This window comes from Halichoeres trimaculatus, unplaced genomic scaffold (assembly GCF_033239565.1).
Source record: "Halichoeres trimaculatus isolate MK-OKI-2021-1 unplaced genomic scaffold, fHalTri1.1 fHalTri1_scaffold_8, whole genome shotgun sequence".
Taxonomy (NCBI): domain Eukaryota; kingdom Metazoa; phylum Chordata; class Actinopteri; order Labriformes; family Labridae; genus Halichoeres; species Halichoeres trimaculatus.
This window is the reverse complement of record NW_027437186.1, coordinates 14,032,722-14,052,542: the sequence shown is the minus strand read 5'-3', so window position 1 is coordinate 14,052,542 and position 19,821 is coordinate 14,032,722. Positions and strand designations below refer to the sequence as shown.

At 41.0% G+C, this 19,821-nt stretch overlaps 2 protein-coding genes across 2 annotated transcripts; one reads left to right on the top strand and one right to left on the bottom strand.

Moving 5' to 3' along the window:
- Positions 1-1,612: 1,612 nt before the first annotated feature.
- Positions 1,613-3,303, top strand: adob (2-aminoethanethiol (cysteamine) dioxygenase b). The gene has a single exon (XM_074676561.1). The coding sequence runs from the start codon at positions 1,691-1,693 to the stop codon at positions 2,444-2,446; it is 756 nt and encodes a 251-aa protein (XP_074532662.1). The 5' UTR covers positions 1,613-1,690; the 3' UTR covers positions 2,447-3,303.
- A 7,139-nt stretch (positions 3,304-10,442) lies between these two features.
- On the bottom strand, positions 10,443-13,771 carry LOC141795029 (early growth response protein 2b-like). Its single transcript, XM_074675767.1, has 2 exons — positions 13,424-13,771; positions 10,443-13,272 (listed from the first exon to the last, which is right to left on the bottom strand). The coding sequence occupies exons 1-2, from the start codon at positions 13,590-13,592 to the stop codon at positions 12,203-12,205; spliced, it is 1,239 nt and encodes a 412-aa protein (XP_074531868.1). The 5' UTR covers positions 13,593-13,771; the 3' UTR covers positions 10,443-12,202.
- Between the last annotated feature and the right edge of the window lie 6,050 nt (positions 13,772-19,821).

The following is a 19,821-nucleotide window of genomic DNA, read 5'->3' as shown; positions in this document are numbered from 1 at the left end:
CGTATGCTGGCAAAGCAGCTACATTTCCTCTTGACCTCAAACAGACAACTTTGTTTCCTGTATGGATAAAAACTGTACACATAGGGAAAATTGTTTGTGTCAAGTGTGCATGAGCAACAGCCCTGGTGAGATGATAGTGTCAAATGATCATAACATGTAGTTTTAAAACTCTGATTCTAACAAGCTGTCATATCCTTCACTGAGAAATTGCTGGCAATTGAAAAAGAAGACGACTTTACATTTTCAAATTATCCCACCTACACAACCCGCAGATAAAATTTATTACCAGATTAAATGACTTAGTAAGGTGCAATATAAATGGAATAAACTAAATTGAACATTATATTACGTAGGCCAACTCTAAATACCTCAACAAGTTTTGATGGATTTTGCGATCAGTATTATCAGCAATTAGCTTTGTAACGCAGGGATTTACCCAATGAGCAGCCTCAAATAGCATGGTTTGTAGTTATCTTGCATTTTAAACCAAACTCTTCCTCCTGTCAGCTGTCCTAGACTTGGCGTCCTTCTCAACTCTGCGCATCATTGAACTGTTCATCAATTACACATATCACTTTTTTTTTTTTGCCACATTACAATAAGCTAATTATTTCAGCTGTTTAATTACTTTTCCTATGAAGATAAAATGAGGTCCATAGTTTTTGCACTTTTGAAAGAAATTGTTTCGTTTTCCTCTATGTATTTTCAGGACATTTTTGTGAAATTGTGATATTTTTCATACTTTACCAATATGTTCATTCAAACATGTACTGGTTAATGTCTAATGAAACACTAAACTCCACAGAGTCCGTACGTGCTTACAGAGGACTCACAAGTTATATTTGCGAATGGCTTTCCCATATTTAAATAATGACTGGGGGGAAAGATCATTAAAAGTTGAATCAACAATGGAGTTATGGGTATTGTAGTGCACTATCTTTCTGATTATGTAGTACCAGTGCAAATCTATTACCTCATACTAAGACTAAAGTTTAATTTTGACAAAAAAGTGTCGGATGATAAATTTCTACCGTGTATTAATTTAGGATAAATAAGTTTTGTTTACTGAGGAACACTTCTTGAAACCAAGTGACTGCATTTCCCAGAATGCACAAGGTGTAAACTCAGAAGTCTCGCTGGTGTGGACGTGTGTGACAGTTATTCAAAAATGGGGTTCTGAAGTTAAGAAACTATATAGCAAATTATGTATTCATTTCCACTTTACTACAGCTATTATGCATCGTTATTATAGTGTGATATATGTCAACGTCCAAATTATCGTCGGCTAACTTTCTAAAAGCAGGAACATGAGCACGTGAAGGGGCAGCAGGCAGTACATGGTGTTTCGCTGATCAAAGAGCAGTATATGCAGAGAGGTGGCTCACTCAGATATATTTTCGGGCAATCACAACGAGAGCGGGTCCTTTGATATTTTTTGACAAAGCACAGAAACTCAACTTGTTTCCCTCATAACGTGTGTAAAAACTTGATTCACGTCTATCAATCCCTTTTATGTCAGGCTCATGAAGACTTCATAAAATCTTCACCAAAGTGGCCTACAAACCATAAAAAAGTTTGACGGCGAAGTGAGTCGTCTAGACAACATACGATCTTTGGTACTAGCTAAACAGCTACCGCTAACGGGCGACAAGTGCAGACTGGTCAGCCCTGTTCCGTCCCCTGCCTCGGTATGATGCCTGGAGACAACAACATGACCTCCATTGTTCAGAGAATAGCCCGGCAGGCCCTTGTTACTTTCAGGAGCCCACCTCGGGTGGGTGAAGCGGCTGGCAAATCTTTTGTGGAGAACCACGGCAAACTGAAGAGCCTGATGACGGAAGTGCGGGCAGCGGACCTGAAGCTCGTCCCGCGGAGAGACGACGACAGCTCGCCGCTCACGTATCACAGCGGCGCGCCCCCGGTCACATACATGCAGATTTGCGAGACAGACAGTTTCAGCATGGGGGTGTTTTTGCTTAAAAGCGGTGCCTCTATCCCCTTGCACGACCACCCGGGCATGCACGGCATACTGAAAGTCATGTACGGTAAGGTCAGGATCAGCTGTTTCGACAGGCTGGAGCGGCCAGCCGGCAGCTCCCAGGAGGAGCCCCCGCTTCCCCCGACGCAGATGGGAGCTCTGCGGCGGTCAGTGCTTCGCTGCACCGGGGAGTACACGGAGGAGAGTGGGCCTTGCGTTCTCAGCCCTGACCGGGACAACCTCCACCAGATCGACGCTGTGGATGGTCCCACTGCGTTTATGGACATCCTGGCACCGCCATACGACCCCGATGAGGGAAGGGACTGTCACTACTACAAGGTTCTGGCTGATTCGGAGGTTAATGACACTGAACAGAAAGAGAGGGAGGTCTGGCTCATGGAAATCTCACAGCCCTCGGATTTCTGGTGCGGAGGGGAGACTTACCCGGGCCCAAAGGTGTGCCTCTGATCCACCTGACATATCTCATTTCCTCGGGTTTGTCGGGTTTTTGCACCCTGAAGTGGCACAAGACTGGGACTAATGGACTTGGCTTTTTGAACTAGACTAAATGAAAGTCCACTTTTAATCCTCAATATGTCAGCAGCACGTGAAACCCTCGTAGGCAGACATAGTTAAAGGGTTAACTGTGGGCTCGGTTAAGTAACTTTGCAGCGTGTGTGACCACCTGCTCCTTTTAGGGACATAATACAGAAGTAGGTGACCTCATTGCATTGTTACCGATGAACCCTGCTGCGACTCAAAGGTGAAATGTAGTAAGACAGGTTTCTCTTTCACTCGAACAAAATTGGAGCCCCAGGTTATACAAACCAGCATCTTGTTTGGAGTGATATCTCTCTTTATCTGTGTTTTATCGACAAGGAAGCAGACAGATGAATAATAACAGTTTCTGACGCTCAAAATTTGCCTAAAATGCACTCAAAGGTTCTCTGGAATAAGGGAAAAACCAAACATTTCAGATATTATCTGTCCTACTTCGTAGTTTTTGTAACTTTGAAGTTATTAATGCTGCAGCATAATCTCTCTTTTCTGTAGTCGCAGGCTGCAGCTGAAGTCTGTTGAAAATCAACAGCAATCATCTGATGACATAGTATTGAAGATTGACGGCTGTTACTGCATTTAATGTGGACTCTAACCTTTTTGCAAAGGTAGCTTGTGGCTGTATCTACATTTCAGTTGAAGAAAATACAAACATGTATTAGAGGTGTGTTTGGCTCTGAGGTCACATGTTGTCCACTGAAACCCCTGTGAACTTCTGGGTTCATCATCCGAAGTTTTTTTTTTTTCCATTAAAGGCGGTTAACTTTGTTAACAAATATAGAAGCATTTCGTTTATCTGCTGTGGGGTCTAGACATGGAAAGGCATTTAGAGAAGAGTTATGTCAGAGAATAGGCCAAAATAAGACCCTGTAAGGGCTTTTGTAAAGAAGAGGCCAAGAAATGCCAAATAGATGATGTACAGGGTGCTAGTGCTGCGTTCAAGGGGGTTAGGAAATCTAACACTGCTGCTCGTATCTGTGGTCAGAGTTGTCGCTTCATGTATCAATTACAGAATAGAAATAACTGAAGAAATGTCTCGCAGCAATACTTTTAATAAGCTATAAGTACACAACATTTCAACTTTTAACCTTGCATGAGCTTCAGTGTAAAGCTTGCTAACCATAAGCTAAAAATTTCTATTTCAAACGTTGAGTTTAACCTAACAGTTGCTGCTGTCACATGAAGGATACAGTGCATGTTTTACTCAGCTGCAGATCTGAAACAAAACTGTTCAGTTTTTAATCTACAGAACAGTTAACCCTGATTTCCCTTGGATGCAGCATTTAAAACAGAAGTGTGCAAACCTGAGCTGTTTGATCTGAGTCTCCTGGGACCACAGAGGAACTGTGTCCATGTGTTGTTTGAATTGTCTTCCTGCTTTGAGTTTCGTGGAATTTGTTCTGGTTGGATGAAGAACTTAATAAAAACTGCAGATCTTGCTTTTAGAGACTCAAAAATATCTGAAAACTGCCTTTTTTCTGCTTTGTGAATAGGAGCCCACTTCTGGTTTTGTGAAAGGATGTGATCCTCAGGATTGTTGATTGTGATTTGTATTGTTGACAGATTTTTGGGATATAACTGAAAGAAGTGCACTAAATCAGACTTCTTAGCACAAATGTTTGAATGCTAATGGAAAAGATGTTGTTTTCTTTTGTGGATCATGGAAATCAAGGATCATGGAAAGCTTTTTGTCACAGTTTGAGTTTAAAGTTAATGAGACATACCTGATGAGACAGGATAAAGGTGGGTGTAGTAATGACATGTTACAGAATTAGAAAGAGTGAAACATGCAGCTGAACTAGTTCTCTGCTGTGTTCACTAACGTCAAGTAAGGTGATGTATCTTTCACGTGTGCACCTGACCTAAAAATGATCATGGCATGAGAGTAAAGCATTTCAAATTCCAGGCTTTAAGTCTTATTCGTGTCCAGGTTTTTTCTGAATCTGAGATGATGCACTACAAATCACTGAGTTTAACTTAAAATCTCACAGTTTGTAACAAACATTTCAAACAAAGTTTTCATATGAAGCAGGGTAATGCAGTGTTTCATGTGTTAAAGTGAGGATGTAGACTTCACAGGTTAGTCCACACTGATGATTCAACAACAGGAGGTCGTCTGTCTGAATGGTGGTTGAAAGAAAGCAGTGGCTTTGTTTTCCCCTGTACTGAAGGTTTTCTCTCACTACATATAAATGTTGCTATTTTGTCGAAACATTTCTGCTGTATTTGTCTCAGACACGGGCTGTGAATGAAAGACTTTGTTCTGCAAATATGTTGAGGAACATTTTCTCATGTTCTCTGAAAAATGTTGGCAGAATAAAGTCACCTGAATCAACCGTCTGACCCTGACTTTATATTCTAACACGCTGAGCACTCATCTGATGAAGAAAGATGAGTTTCACCTTTCAGGCCACTAATATTTCAAGAAACCTGCCTTTCACATGCCCCTCACAGTGGGGGACTATGGCCTGATCTTTCCCCGCTTCCACTCCGCGCAGAGTGCACTCCAGTGAAAGTCACGCCCACAGCTGAAGGAAATACCCCTCATCAGTGTGGTCGGATCATATTCAGCCACAAGCTTTGGGACAAACTCCTCTCACTTGCCTAAAAACATGAACTTTGTATAACCCTGGTTACATGTTATGCAAATATTAAGCAGTTAACACAGAAAACCATTCTCATTTCTCACGCAAATTAATCTATGGTTCAAGAAATACCACCTGTAATCTTTGGGGGCATTGCCTGATTTTTTGCATTCTTTCATTATGAATCTGATGTTTGTAATCTGATCAATTTTGTAAGTGGCCTGCTTGTAACAAAAGAAAATAGGCTTTCCAAGAATGGTAAGGGGTTAATGAAATCCAGGATATACACACCTGATCAAAATTTTTGAGACCAGTTGAAAAACTGCACAAATTTACATTTTGCACTATTGGATCTTGAAAAGGTTCCACATAAAGTTTTAAAATACAAAAAGAAGAAATAGACGTGAGGTGGAAAAAAAATGTAAACAAGATATAAGTGAAATAGGCTGTTCATCAGCTGATCCAAGGTTTAAAATCATATCTCAAAAAACATTTAAAAAAAAGCTTTAGATCACTTGAAAAAAAATTTTCAGCATGCTTGATGTGAATGTTTTAAGGAGGCCAACGTTGCTCCGAGTGGTGAAGATGGCTTCATGGAGGATCATCCACTGTCTGGAACTGATGTCCATTTTTTTTTTTTGTAAACTTCCCATACCATCCATCCCCAAATGTTTTCAGTGTGATTTAGATCAGGGGAACACACAGGATGGTTCCAAAGAGTGGGCTTATTCCTCTGGAAGAAGTCTTTTGTCAGGTGGACACTGTGAACTGCAGCGTTGTCCTGTTAAAGAACCCGGTAACGTCAAAGCCAACGGGACCAAGGTGAATTTTGTCTCCTCAGAGGATAAAATCAGAGGATAAAACTTTCTTCCACCTTTCAATCTCCCATCTTCGGTGCTCCCTCACAAAGTCCAAACAGGCAATTTGTGGCGTTGAAGGGGACGAGACCTTTAAGGACATGTTGTGTTCTTAAAGCCCTTCTCTTGCAGTCACCATCTGATGGTTATTGGGCTGCAGTGGGCACCAGCAACTGCCTTAATCTGGGTTGAGAATCATTCTGTGTCTTGAAGGACAATTGGTCAGATCCTCAGAGATTTTTTTTTTCTAGGTCTACCACTTGACTTTTTTTTTGTTCCATAACCCTCAGCACCCTAACCCTAGCCAACCTCAGCAGTGGTGACACATTGACAGAGGCCTTGCTTATGCAGCTCAACAATCTGACTCTGTTCAACGAGAGAAGCTTTTTTGCCTTTGTGATCAGGATATCATGTAGTGTGAATACCTGATATGATAATGACACCAAATCCATTATTTTGCACAGATTTTGGCTTTGGGTCTTAAACTTTGATCTGCTGATGAACAAACTTTAACTGCTGTTTTCAATAAATTGCTGACTCAGTTTTTTTTTGTCTCAGGAGGAAAAGAACTGGATTACTGCTCAGTGATCCAAAGTCCTTTTTTCAGATTGAAGTAATTTGTGCAACACATTATTGAATCAAGGACTCAGTGTCTATTAGACCATTATATAAGTATTTTATATAGAAATATGTATGACACAGATCTGTCTGTAAGGGGGGTTTAAAGTGCAGCTTGTACAGTTTTAAGTGGGAGTAATGATGGCCTATCTTCCTTATCAGATGCAAAACAAAAGCAAAGTGCACCAAGCTGCAAAACTTAAAAAGGTTGTTCTGTCTCAATATCATTCAGTTGATAAACTTTGTAATTATGACATAGAGTTGAAGCAGATAGAGAGGGCATGAGAGATGTTTTTTATTTATTTATGTATTGAAAGTGTGTTTTTGAACAATGGATCCACTGAACTCTGCGACTAAAAATTTGGACTAAGATATAATACACAAAGGATTTAAGTTTAAATTTTTGCGGTCCTCGATTAACCTTTAAGGTTTTCATGCACACAAAAAAAGCCAAAAGGTTGGGTTATACAGAGTTCGGTAAAGCATGTTTATTTATTGTCTGTTTATTTATGAGGCAACATAAAACTGTTCATGTCCATGAGTTTTAAAGCAAAAAATGTGAAGCTCAAACTGTAATCACCATACTTCAAGTTTTGAGTTAAGCTTTACTTTGAGGCTTTTTTATGGTGCCAAACACTCAAACACACACATGGCCTCCTACCTGTGGCAGGGGACACAGCTCAGTCTCCTCCTGGCTCCTCTTCTGCTCCTCTTTCAGAACACTCATGGTCGCTTGCTTCAGCTGGTCTTGTTTGGCTTTTAGCAGGGCCTTCCTCTCCTCCTCCTCTTTCTTTTTGGCCTCTTGCATCCTCCTCTCCTTCTCATATCTCTCTTTCTGTCTTTTCAGACTTTCCTCCACATTTCCTCTTTCCTCTCTCTCCCTCTTGAGTTTTTCCATGGCCTCTGAAGCGGCTCTTGTCTGTGCTCTGTGTCAACAGGCTCCTCACACAGTTTTCTCCTGGCTTCCTTCCACCTCTCCTCAGGAGTCAGTCTTATAAAGGCTCTCAGGTGCTCCGTTTCAAAATTATTTCTCTGATGTTTGTATAATTTGGACAGGCAATGAGGGAATGGATCGCAGTTTCTACCTGTCCCGTCTTACAGAGCCTACGGACTCTGAGTCTACAAGAAGAGTGGAGAGGCACACAATCCAAGTTGCTTGACGTCTTGAGTGAAGTTTCCACAGTCATTGATGGTTTGGGGTGCCATGTTATCTGCTGCTGTTGGTCCACTGTGTTTTTAAAGTTTAGTCAACGCAGACATTTACAAGGAAGTTACAATGCACTTTATGTTTCCTTCTGCTGACAAGCAGAGAAGCTAAATGCTGCAATTAAAGCAACCTGATCCTCCACAACACCTGAGCGGAGCCACAGGCTGATCTGCTTCAAGACATAACACACTATAAAATAATTAAAGCAAAAGGAGCCCCAGCCAAGTATTGAGTGCATATAAATGAATACAAGGACCACAATTTCTGTAATAAAAATCCTTTTTATTACCTCCGCCAAGGAGGTTATGTTTTTGGGAGAGTTTGTCTGTTTGTCTGTGAACAACATAACTCAAAAAGTAACAAACTGATCTTGATGAAATTTTTAGGAAATGTTCAAAATGGGATAAGGAAGAAGTGATTAAATTTTGGAGGTGATCCAGAGCACTGTCTGTATCCAGGATTTTTTTTTAAAGATTCTTTATCATTGAGTTGGGGCCCATTTCACCATATGCGTATATAACTTCTTGATAAATGGTCGGATTGCTTTGCAAAACAACACAAGACAAGGTCACCATAATTTCTGACAGATGTAACAATCTAGATCCTGGCAATATTCTGGATACTAAGATCTGGAATATGAAATATGTACTAGGTCATCATCATCATCATCAACACTGTTGACCCCAGGAAGAATAGCTACTGCATTTTGCTGTAACTAATGGTGGATCTTAAATAAATCAAATCAAAATCAAATCAAACACTGTCAGGTAACAATTTATTGTACAAACCTGCAACTAACACCAAATTGTAGCAGACAGTCTGCTGAAAAGGAGTATAACATAAAAGTAAGACTAAAGTGTTGGTGACAATCACAATATGCTTGTTGAAGGTCTGCGCTCTCTGAGTGCTTTTCTAGTTGGTGTTATGTAATTGTTACAAAACAGGTCCACTGAAAACAACACGATGATGGTTGAGTTGCAGAAATGAAGGCTGTGTTTTTATTTACAAAAGCTGTGCAAAAATCAGGATCTCTGGAGGCAAAAGGACAAAGGAAAAGAGGATCATGCAATTACTTTGCCCACAAATTCTCAGACATAACACTCCTCAATAGCCATGTTGGCCAGAGGCCTTTAAATGCTAAGCCCCTCCCTCTGGACCAACCACCAGCTAGAAACATAAACTATACTAATTAACCATGATAGATCAAATTAAGATGAAAACTGAGAGCTGATGAATGTAAACCATACCATGTATGTAGTAAAATGATCTTTTGCCAAAATGTATCTACGATCAGACTATGCATATAAACACAGAGAAACAAACCCTGCTTAAGCTTAAGGTGGATTCATCCCCAATCAACACACCTGAGACACTCCCCCCTTAAAGGAACACCTCACCAACACGTCTGGTTGTACCAAATGAATCTTTGGAGTAGCAGGGAAGCAGATGGGGGAAATGAAATAAGGACAGCCACTGAGAAAACATGTGGTGGGTATGTGAATGAGTGTGTGTGAATGCTTCACTTCTTTCAGTCCTTAGAGAGTGACAATATCTTTGTCACAGTAATATTCTTTTTTTAACACAACTCTGTCCGGACTTCTTTATTTTTAAAACATACTCAGGGATGACAGGGTGAACTGTCAACACAGCAGGTAAGAGTCTGAAACATTCACAGCGAGCAGGTGAGTGGGCAGAGTAATGACGCTCACATTGAGCTTTGATGGTTTGTACTCCTTAGTGACTGTATTAGTTGTCATTACAGTGTGTTTGATAAAATCAACACAGAAAAAGTTACCTTGGGAAAGACCAATCCTACATTCTGTGTGTATGCTAGAGCATATCTAGCGTAAGTGGGGCCTACTTTCTCCAACACAGTTTTTGACTATTCTCTTATTCTCCACTTGTGTAACCTGAGTGACAACAGAGGCTTCTGATGTTGTCTCTTGTTCAGGAGTTTGAGACGAGGAATGCATCAGTCCTCTCATGTTTGCTGTCGTCTTTGCTGCTTGTGTATCTTTTTCCTTCCATTTAACTTTTAGAAATCTACTTGGATAGAGCACTTTGTGAACAGCTGAATTCTTTAGCAATGACCTTTTGTGGCTTACCGTCCTTGTGGAGATGAGTAATTCCGAGTTTTGCTTTTTGTATTAAAAGACACTATTCTGTTGAGCTGTACCTGTATGAGAATGTTGGCTTTTCCGTGTTTCCAGACATTAGGAGCTGGTACTATTGAGCTAAAAAATGACTGCATAAGGGGGGGAAATCATGCAGGGTGATTTACTGTGAGCTCAAAGGTTTTGAGTGTTTGAGGAATACAGAACAATATCTTCTGTACGTAGACACTTCTGACAAGGTCAGCACGGAGCTAGGACATACTATCCTTTGTCCATAGGGGGCATCAAAATAAACATCAATTGAAGGACTACTCAGATCAGAGGGATTATTATTTCCTGTATGTGAATGGCGCTAACACAGCTTTAAAAATGTGAGGGCCACAATTTATTTTAGAATATTTTTTATATTGTAAACAGCTAAAAAGAACAGGCAGAAACAGTTCGACACGTCAATATTTATTTGCATTGACAAGAAGCATCAGTCCAGCAGAATAAAGCTTTAGTGCTCGACTCTTTTTTTGCATAAAATTATAAAACAAAAAAACCCCCCACAGCTTTCATTGGACTCTTCTCTCACATTCATCAGGTAAAAATGCTGGTTTGTTCCCTACAAATATCAACAAGTCCACGAAAGCACCAGAATGCAGCCAAAAAGAAAGTCTAGCCAACAGAAACAGATTATCAGGCTACAATCTCATAAACCCCAACAAAGTAACAAAGCAGCAATCAATCAAAACTCTTTATCAGGTGCATAAAACAAACATATTAATGTCATTGTTAACAATTCAGATATGATACAAAAGCAGGATTAAAAAGCTTGATTTTGCTGCATCTAGCAATTAAGGCCTGTGTCCACTGTCCACTGAGAGTGTTTTTTGGGGGGGCTTGCAGCACCCACAACCTCAGTTTCAGAGCACTTCTACATGGGAAATTTGTCTAACTTCTTTTGTAACTGCCAGATTGTTGAGTCTGTTTCCAGTTGATCTGTATGTTAAATTTTCTCCTAAACTCCACAGAATTTCTAAAGCAAAAGAAAGAAATCGTGTTCTGTAGCTCTGTCATGTAAACCGTACCAAAAATAAAAAAATACTTCGTTCCCCTCTGCCATTTTGCAATTTGCACACAAAGTGCTGAAAATGTGGAACTGCATTGGTGTTGTATAGAAAGTGGGTGCTGCCAGCCAAAACACAACAACCAAACAAACAAACAAACTTAAAAGTACTTGTGGACACAGGCCCTTAAATTTCCTCTGAGTTTTTCCTCTTAATTCACTCCCTGATTTGTGATGTCACAGCATCTCTCAGGTTGCTCCTTGCCCCCTTTTTTAAAAATACAGTGTGTTACAGTGTCAAACCAAAACAGTGAGTAACTCCAGTTTTGCATGTAGTTTTATATCTTTATCAACTGTCAAATGTTGCTGACACATTTTAGACATTACGTGTGTACATATTTAATAAAAAACAACATTACTTCTGTAACACTGTGAGTCTGTCTCATAGATTGTGTTCTGTCTCTTGTAAACCTTGAAAAATACATCCTGATTTTTGTCTCATCTTATGCTATTTACATATTTTAGGAAAATGTATCTAATAAGGTATTAGGAACACGTCGTATTTGTGTGTTTGGAAAACATTTTAACAGGTTTAATTGTCCTGTTGAAAGGAGTGTAACTACTTTGTTTTTTCTTTTTGTTGCATTTAAACTGCATTTTGAAACCAAACCACCCCCAGCTGGCAGCAGAGGAGCAGCCCACTCCCCTGCTCCACTCAGCTGATCTACGGGATTTTGGTTTCATTCTTGAAGCCTGAATTGTGACTGAATCCCTGAGATTATGAAGCATAGACAGTAGACACAACAATGCCTTGCCACAGAGCACTTGGGCAGATGGCACACTGTGTCACACTGAGAAACTGGTAGCTGACACCAACTGTGTATCAAGTGAACCAAACTCCATCTACATTCCAGTGAATTAAACCCACAGTACTCAGTGATGCTTGTGTAAAGTGTGAAAGAGTCTGATGATGATGATGATGATCAGGTCCACTGACTTGTGTGAGAAATGTTTTTTTAGTAATTGGGATAAACAATGACGTCACACTCAATCACATCATGGGACACCGAGTTATCTCTGATTTAGAAAGATATGGAGTCCAAATAGATGCCTTTTTGTTTCTGTGAGAACAGGAAAAGTCGTGAGCTTTGATGGCAGGCAGGCTGAGGCGAGGAAGGTGTGTTCAGATTTATAAAGTTTACATTCAGCAGCATCACGCCGCGCGTACTGGGGGTTAGGGCGCTGAGGACTTTTTCTCCTTCTGCCGGAGGTGAATCTTCATGTGCCTCCTCCTCTCGTCACTGCGTGCGAACTTCCTCCCGCACTGGTCGCATGAGAAGGGTTTTTCCCCGGTGTGTGTGCGGATGTGGGTGGTGAGGTGGTCGCTGCGGCTGAAGTTCCTCATGCAGATGCGGCACTGGAAGGGTTTGTGACCTGTATGGATTCGCAGGTGCCGGCTCAGCTCGTCCGACCTTGAGAACCGGCGATCGCAGCTTTCTGCGGGGCATGGGTACGGCCTCTGGTGGACTGGTGTCTTACTGGGCCTATTTGGGTATTTCCTGGGTCTCAGAATGGGTCTGAGAGGGAGGTTCTGGTGGTTGGGAAAAGCTGCGGCCATCGGGCCCTCTGCTGCCTGTGAGGGCGCACCGAGCGTAAAGTTTCTGATGGTGTTGAGAGGCGTGAGAGGAGGGGGAACCCTGAGGGAGTCCAGCGGGTAGGGGAGGGATTTCCTCTCCGGGAAAGCCGTCTGGATGTCTCTCTGACAGCTCTGCTGGTAAAAGCCCCCGTACTCTGGCATAATGGACAGCAGCGCAGCACTGTCCACTGTTGGTTTGGGCATGGAGTTGTAGGTCGGTGGCGCGTGGTAGGACAAGGCGCAGGTGGACGTCGCCAGGTAGCCCCCTGCTGATTGGTCCTGATACATGTCCCCGCTGCAGGAGTAGGAGGTCGCTGGGTGAGGATGGGGATGAGGGTGAGGGGGCGCGTACATGTGGTTGATGTCGGGCTGGCCGTGCGCCATGGTGCCGTCCCCCGTGTCCACTGCGTCTCCTCCTCCCCCTGCTGCTGCGTAAAGATCTGGGGATGCCGAGGAAGATTCAGACTCTGTTACCGGTCCTGGGTTGGAGATGTCAGCGCTGACCACGTTTATTACGTCCCCAGGTGTCCACTGTCCTGCGCCTCTGGAGTCCACTGAAAACTTCCCGGTGAACGCCACAGGGTGCGTGCGTAAAGTGGCCACGTATTGCGCCAAGTCGCCGTGGAGCAGCAGCTCAGGTGCGCCCTTCTCCTCGAACAGAAGATCACCTGGAACGTAAACAAATGCATCATTAGACAAAGACAAGAATTTTTTTCTTGCGCACCATCATGACTGGGAGACTTTTAAAAACATTTCGCTGCAATTAAAGTCAGAAATTTCACCTTCCATCATATTCCTCCAGAATAAAAAACATCTTACCGCCTTCATCCTCCCCATGTTTCCCTTCATGCTCTTCTTCCCCTAAAGCCTCCTGTTTAAAAACAATCTGTGCAGGCAGAACTCCCTCCGCTGCGTACAGCTCTTTAGGAATACTGTCTACAATCCCGCTGAGAGACGCAGACACTTCATCAGCTATCTTAGCAGTCATCTTTTCTGTGAGACGAGGATCAGCCGTGTTGAACTAATTAAATATTCGAGTCAGTTTCTCCACTTTTCTGCCTGACTGCCTCTCAAACATTGTGACTAATTTCTCTCATCTTCTCTATTAACCCCTGTCTCTACCGCCTCTCATCTCTTGTTAATAGCTCCTGGATGCTGCAGTATGGTTATAAAGGGGATCTCTGGGTCTCCCGTTACGTCATTCACCATATATGGACTTTGGTTTGAAAAAATGGAGAAGAGGGAACTCCAGAAATAGGACTGGTGGAGCTCGCCGTGACGAAGCGTGGACACAATTAAAAGGACATGATCCAGTTTGAAAAATATGAAACTCTTAGCTAATAACCGAGCATAGTGGTGCATTATTTTGATCCCAACATAAATCACAGCTGAGCACGTGCTCGTGCTGCTCAGACTTGTAGAAGGGATCAAAAACAAAAGCCCATGATTCGGAATTCCGGTCCCACTTTTTCCATACATGGAGTCTCCGGTGAGGTGAGAGGATCCCGCTCTGCTTATAAGGCTGGTATCCGGGCAAAGTGTGTTACATTGTGTTGTCTTTGTGCCAGCTGAGCCCACACACTGACTGCACGCAGCCATTTGTTTTCTCCCCTGCCTTGTCAAGAACAGATTACTGCTCTGCTCTGACTGAGGCTCGCTATTGTTGGCCTGCAGAGATAGATGGCGTGATTAGTGAGAGAATAATCACTGAGTTCACTTCCTGGAGGCGATGCGTGGTCTTGATGGTGTCGCCTCCTTGTTAAATAGAGGATAAAGTGTGTTTTTGTAAGATACTGTTTTACTTTTGATGAAGATGGAAGGCACACTCCCACACACAGGGTTGGTTGTTGATAGACATCCTCTGGCTGCAAATCAAAAATGTTAAAGGGAATGATATAATTAAGATATTTTTATTACACAAACGCTTTCATCAAAATAGCACTGTGCGTGGTTGCAAATGTGAAACACAAGACTTCAGACATCCAGGAAACTATTGTTACCATCTAAATTTAACAAGATGTCGTTTTAAAACCAGGTGCACCATGCACAATCCCATGCCACTTTGAGGTCTCTATTTTTTAGAACAACTACCGTAGCAACTTTATTTGTAAAGCACTTTTCAAAAACCACTACAGCTGTAAACAAAGTGATGCACAGGTAAAAATGAAATGATAGAAACAGACATAAAAGAAAAAAAAATAAAAGCAAATAAAAGATAATAAAAGGGAATACGATTAGGCAAAGAACCCTTATGAAAGAAAAATATATGTACCAATATACTTTTTGAAATGTATTGTAATATATTATTGATATATTATGATATACATGGAATAATATATTGCAATATATTGCAAAATATACAAATGATTGCTGCTTTCCATATTTTGCAATATATTGGAAAATATAAATACTAAATCTCATATATGGGAATATATTACCTAATATATGACATGATATTTTCCAATACGCTGCAATATATTTTCTTTTGTACGGGAAACTAGGTCTTGCTGAGCGGTTAAGAGCCAAAGAATAAAAATGTGTTTAAGATGCTTTTTTAAAAGTGGACAGTGAGGCCTGTGCTATTGTGTCTGTTGTTGATTTGTGGATCCATCCCTGACTGAGCTTTACTGAGCAGTTTCTGTGAGGCTAAGATGTGTTCAGATATCAGCTGGTGAGTTAAGGTAGGAAACCACTCAGAAAACATTAAAAATTTAACCCATGACCACTCAAAAGGCTTTTACACTCCTCCAGTCTGTTTCCCCCATCCACACCATATTCACACACTAACGGCAGAGACTTGTATTGTCGGGAACCATCAATTTTAGCTAACACATTAATACCCATCAACACACCACTGATCAACAATGGGAGGAACTTGGGGTTCAGTGTCTCGCTCAAGTACTCTGACATGTGACTGCAGGAGCTGTGATTGAACCCTCGACCTTCTGATTGAGAGCCAACAACTCTTTCTCTGACCCTCACCTTTTCCAACACATCTTCTTTAAAACATTGATATCAGAGTCTGAGGGCAAAGGAAGTTGGTTTGCTGCAGGTGGCTAACACTTGCAGAACTAGTACTTTCAACCATTTGTTGTCCTTGCAGGTTAAAATCCGCAAGCTTTATGGTTGAATACCAGCTTAACTGGACAAAGCATGCACACAACCTTGTCCCTATTTCTAAATCTAACTACTGCCAAACCACATCACAGCTGTGCTCGTTAAGATCTGGGTTGTAGAATATTATGGCATGATAGAAGTCAACAATTAATACAGCTAAATGCATTGTAAGTGGCATGTGGACACAATGACTGATAGGGCTTTTTAGGCCTCTTATGATATCATATTAACAATAATTTGATTAACAAACCACTTATTCTGTTGCTAACTGTCAGGGTTGGCAGCATCAAATTGTTCAGTTGAATAAATGTGAACATCTCTAGTAAGATATCAACAAAAAAGGAGATGTAGCCTATGTATCTAATTTTTTTATGGCTGTAACAGCACTTAGCGCTGCAAAACCCAACACGAAAACAGCCAGTTAGTTGTTCATTTTTAGTTTAGCACTGAAGTATACATATTCCCACTGAAAAAAGGGAAACAAAGAGTGGCCACCACAGAGATGGTTCAAGTGAACTTCCATGATCCTGTCAAGCCACAGGAAGTGCAGACAAAAAATAACACGTCAAATATGTGAAATTTGTTAGCATAAGAGAAAATTTATGGATCCTAAATTAAGATACCCTGGATCTTTAACTAACTCCTAAGTAAACACTCAGATTGCTCCTCATGCTGTCGAACACGTGAAATGTCAGGTGATGCAAGAGAGTGTGAGTAGGAGGCCGTGGGTGGGAGTGATGGATGGGTCAAACAACACAAGACTTTGAACCACACCCTGGTCTCCTACTAAAAATAACCGAGTATTTCTGGAGTCTAAATATCACGGCACTGTGACTGTTTCACAACATTTATTATGCCTTAGAGAGGTTTTTAGCAGCAATTAACACACAATGACTGTTTTTTTACTCTGAACCTTATAGAGACCCCAACAGCGAACACATGTTCAGAGACCTTAGAAACAAACAAAAGCTATGAAATAAGAAAAAACTACATTTTGATTCCTGCAACGAAAATAAAATGACTTTTTAAAAACAAAGTATAACTTAACTTATCTTGTGTTTACAAGACTAGCTAAAATAAAATGTAATTAAAGAAAACAAAATATTATAGTTATGTGGCTGCTTTACGCAGAGAAATGGCAGCAAATCTTAAAGCCAATCCATACGCCCCACATAGTTCAAGTTCAAGGATATCTACACCTCTGCTCCTTCTGCAATGTGTAATGCTCAGACACAGGTTGGTGGAGAAGAGATTTCAGAGGTAGAAACGGAAGAGAAATGGAGGAAGCCAGTGGTGATGTTTAGTGTCGGCCTGCAGTGTGGAACAACGCTTTGTGTGTGTGTGTGTGTGTGTGTGTGTGTGTATGAATACGTGGGGCTCCTGCTGAGTGTTTGGACACTGTGCTTTGTTTGCTTTTCCTAACTAGCACAATAAGGAATCTCCAATACTTTGCTGAAGTGGAGTTTGTGTGCAATGCTGAGGTCAGTCTACACTGTTTGAACCATAGACTGTAAAAAAAAAAAATGGACGTCCGCTCGCTTGGCTTGAAGTGAGGTCTGCTCCCCCTGGTGGCTGGCTGTAGCATAGGTTGAAAAAATCCAGCTCTCCAGCCATTCCAGATGGGCTGTGGTCAAACTTTAAAATATTATTAACACTCCTCGTAGAAATGTTTCTCACATCAGATTGTTGTGCTGATTTGAAGATATCATTTGGCTGTCTTGTATTCAAGTCCTCTTTTTTTCTGAAAAGTTTCATTTTTATCAGTTATCCGAGGTTAAAAACAAGGCTTTATGTAAGGTTTAATGATGATTGACAGCTGCCATTCTCGTGTATTTTTGTCAGGGTTTGTAAAATATGTCGGGAGGTAGAGTCAAGAAGTGATTAGACTCTCAAAAGAGAGTCAAGTATTTTTGTCACCCAGCTCCACTCAGATTCTCCCGTGATGGGGGAACTTTGGCTTCAAAACCGTACAATGGTAAATTGCAGAGCCACACTGTCCACTCTAAATACAGTCTATAGTTTGAGCACGTTAACAGCCTGATTTGGCTTACCCAGAATTCATTTTTTTGACTGAGATGAAATCAACAACAATCAAGGTCTCATCTGCCTCAGGATTTCCCAGCTCAGAATCTAGCAAATGTGATTTTTCTCTCAGTCTTCTTCAATGTAGTTTATTACATCAGTCATACATGAAAATGAGAGAACAGAGCGCTTAGCAACCGCCAAAGTCTTAGAGCGCAAACAAAGAAAATGGTGAAGCGAAAGAAGAATGATGGAAGTATGAGAAAGAGGAAAAGTCCCTGCCTTTATGATTTGTCATTGAGGAAGGAACATGACAGAGTAAAAAGAAGAGAGATATTGGTGAGAAATAGGAGAAACAGAGTGAGAACTGCTAATAGCATTAGGATTCAGCCAGTGTATCATTAATAATTTCATTTGGCTAAAACAAAACCAAGTTAACTGTTTACACAGAGATACAAATGCTTTTCAATGTCAGTCCTATAGCAAATCCTGCTTTCTTGACTGTTGTAATGTTCAGTTCATGTTTACACAGTTATGAGGGGGTGGTTGTTCAATTTCAACATATCATCCTGTAGGCTGTGATGACTGAGTACCACCATACCCCTCAGTTACGTCACAGCTATCCTCAAGTCTAAAAAGCATAAAGCCCGTGCAGAAATAATAAAAACTGCGGTTCTTTGAGAGTCTGCTTGAGGCTGGCTGAGATACACTGGACACCACAAACACACCAAATGAAAAAAGATGATTTTTACAGCAAAAATAAATGAATGAACAGATCATTGCTCTATCAGCACACTCTTAAAGGGGAGTGAGAAGCCTGTTTCTTTTCCTCATCAGACATAAGAAAAGTCAGTTTGAGTCCAGCATTTCCAATATGGCTGACAGGCTTCAAAACTCGGTATCAGAAACCAGTGGGTGGGATCACAGACACTGCATCATGAAATACAATGTATAAGAGTGTGTGTGCTCCCAGTCTGCCCTTGTCTGGTGTTGTGCTGAGTCAGAAGAAAACTTAAACTAACCGAAACCAAACTATAACTAATTTTTAAAGACCTAAAACCAAACTGAACAATGGATAAAAACTAATAGATGATAAATTGAAGAACAAAAATTCAAACTGACTTATAAAAAAGGCTATGAAAATTGTATAAATATATTATCACTTTGACGAGAAGCTGTTTAAAATTAATTAAAGCCAAATCTTCACGTCAATTTCATTACAGTGATCCCAATGATTTGGGGTTAAACCAAACAAGTCACTGTCCCATGACTTCACACAGTTTAGACCTTGTGCTCCTCTTTCTAGAGACACTGAGGTCTTTACATTGGGAAGACAGATGCAGTAAAACCCTCAAAAACCTGGAGAAAAACTCAGAAGTGTAGATTCTTTTAGGTGTCGGCCACAAATGTAATATTTAACAGTCAAGCAGTATTCCAGAAAGAGTCACAGATCAGAGGACTTTTTAGTTTGGAGTGCAAAGCGAAAAGGTCATGACATCGCTTTGCATCAAAGCCAGATGACTTAAGAGGCAAGGATAGTGACTTCACCGGGGATAGGGAATGCTATTACCATGATTGGTTGATGTTTTTATTTGTCTCTTTGGCAGTTGCCTCAAATCTAACACAATATGTGTGTAACATGCTGTAGCACTAACACACAATCAGTCTTACGACTAGGGATGCACTGATACAAAAATTTTGGCCAATACTGATATCTGATATTGATGTTTCTGTTATGGCCGATAACCAATATTTACCAACATCAATATTGGTAGAAAAAAAAAAAATCTGAGATGATGTGTGGAGGTAGTTCAGAGAGAAAGAGTGGTGCAGTCATGAGAAAAGACGACCATGGAGAGGATCAAAGGATGGAGCACCCAAGATGATTGTGATCAAAAAAGTTCATTTTGTCTGTTTTTTTGAATCAAAAACAGAAGAGAGAGATAAAAAAAAGAGGGTCCACTCTTTTTAGGTAGTTTTGGTGTTTACATATAGAAAACAACATTATTTGGGTCTTGAAAGATCATTCAGGATGCTCGGACAATGGCTGGCAGTCAATGAGTAAATATCGGCCCACT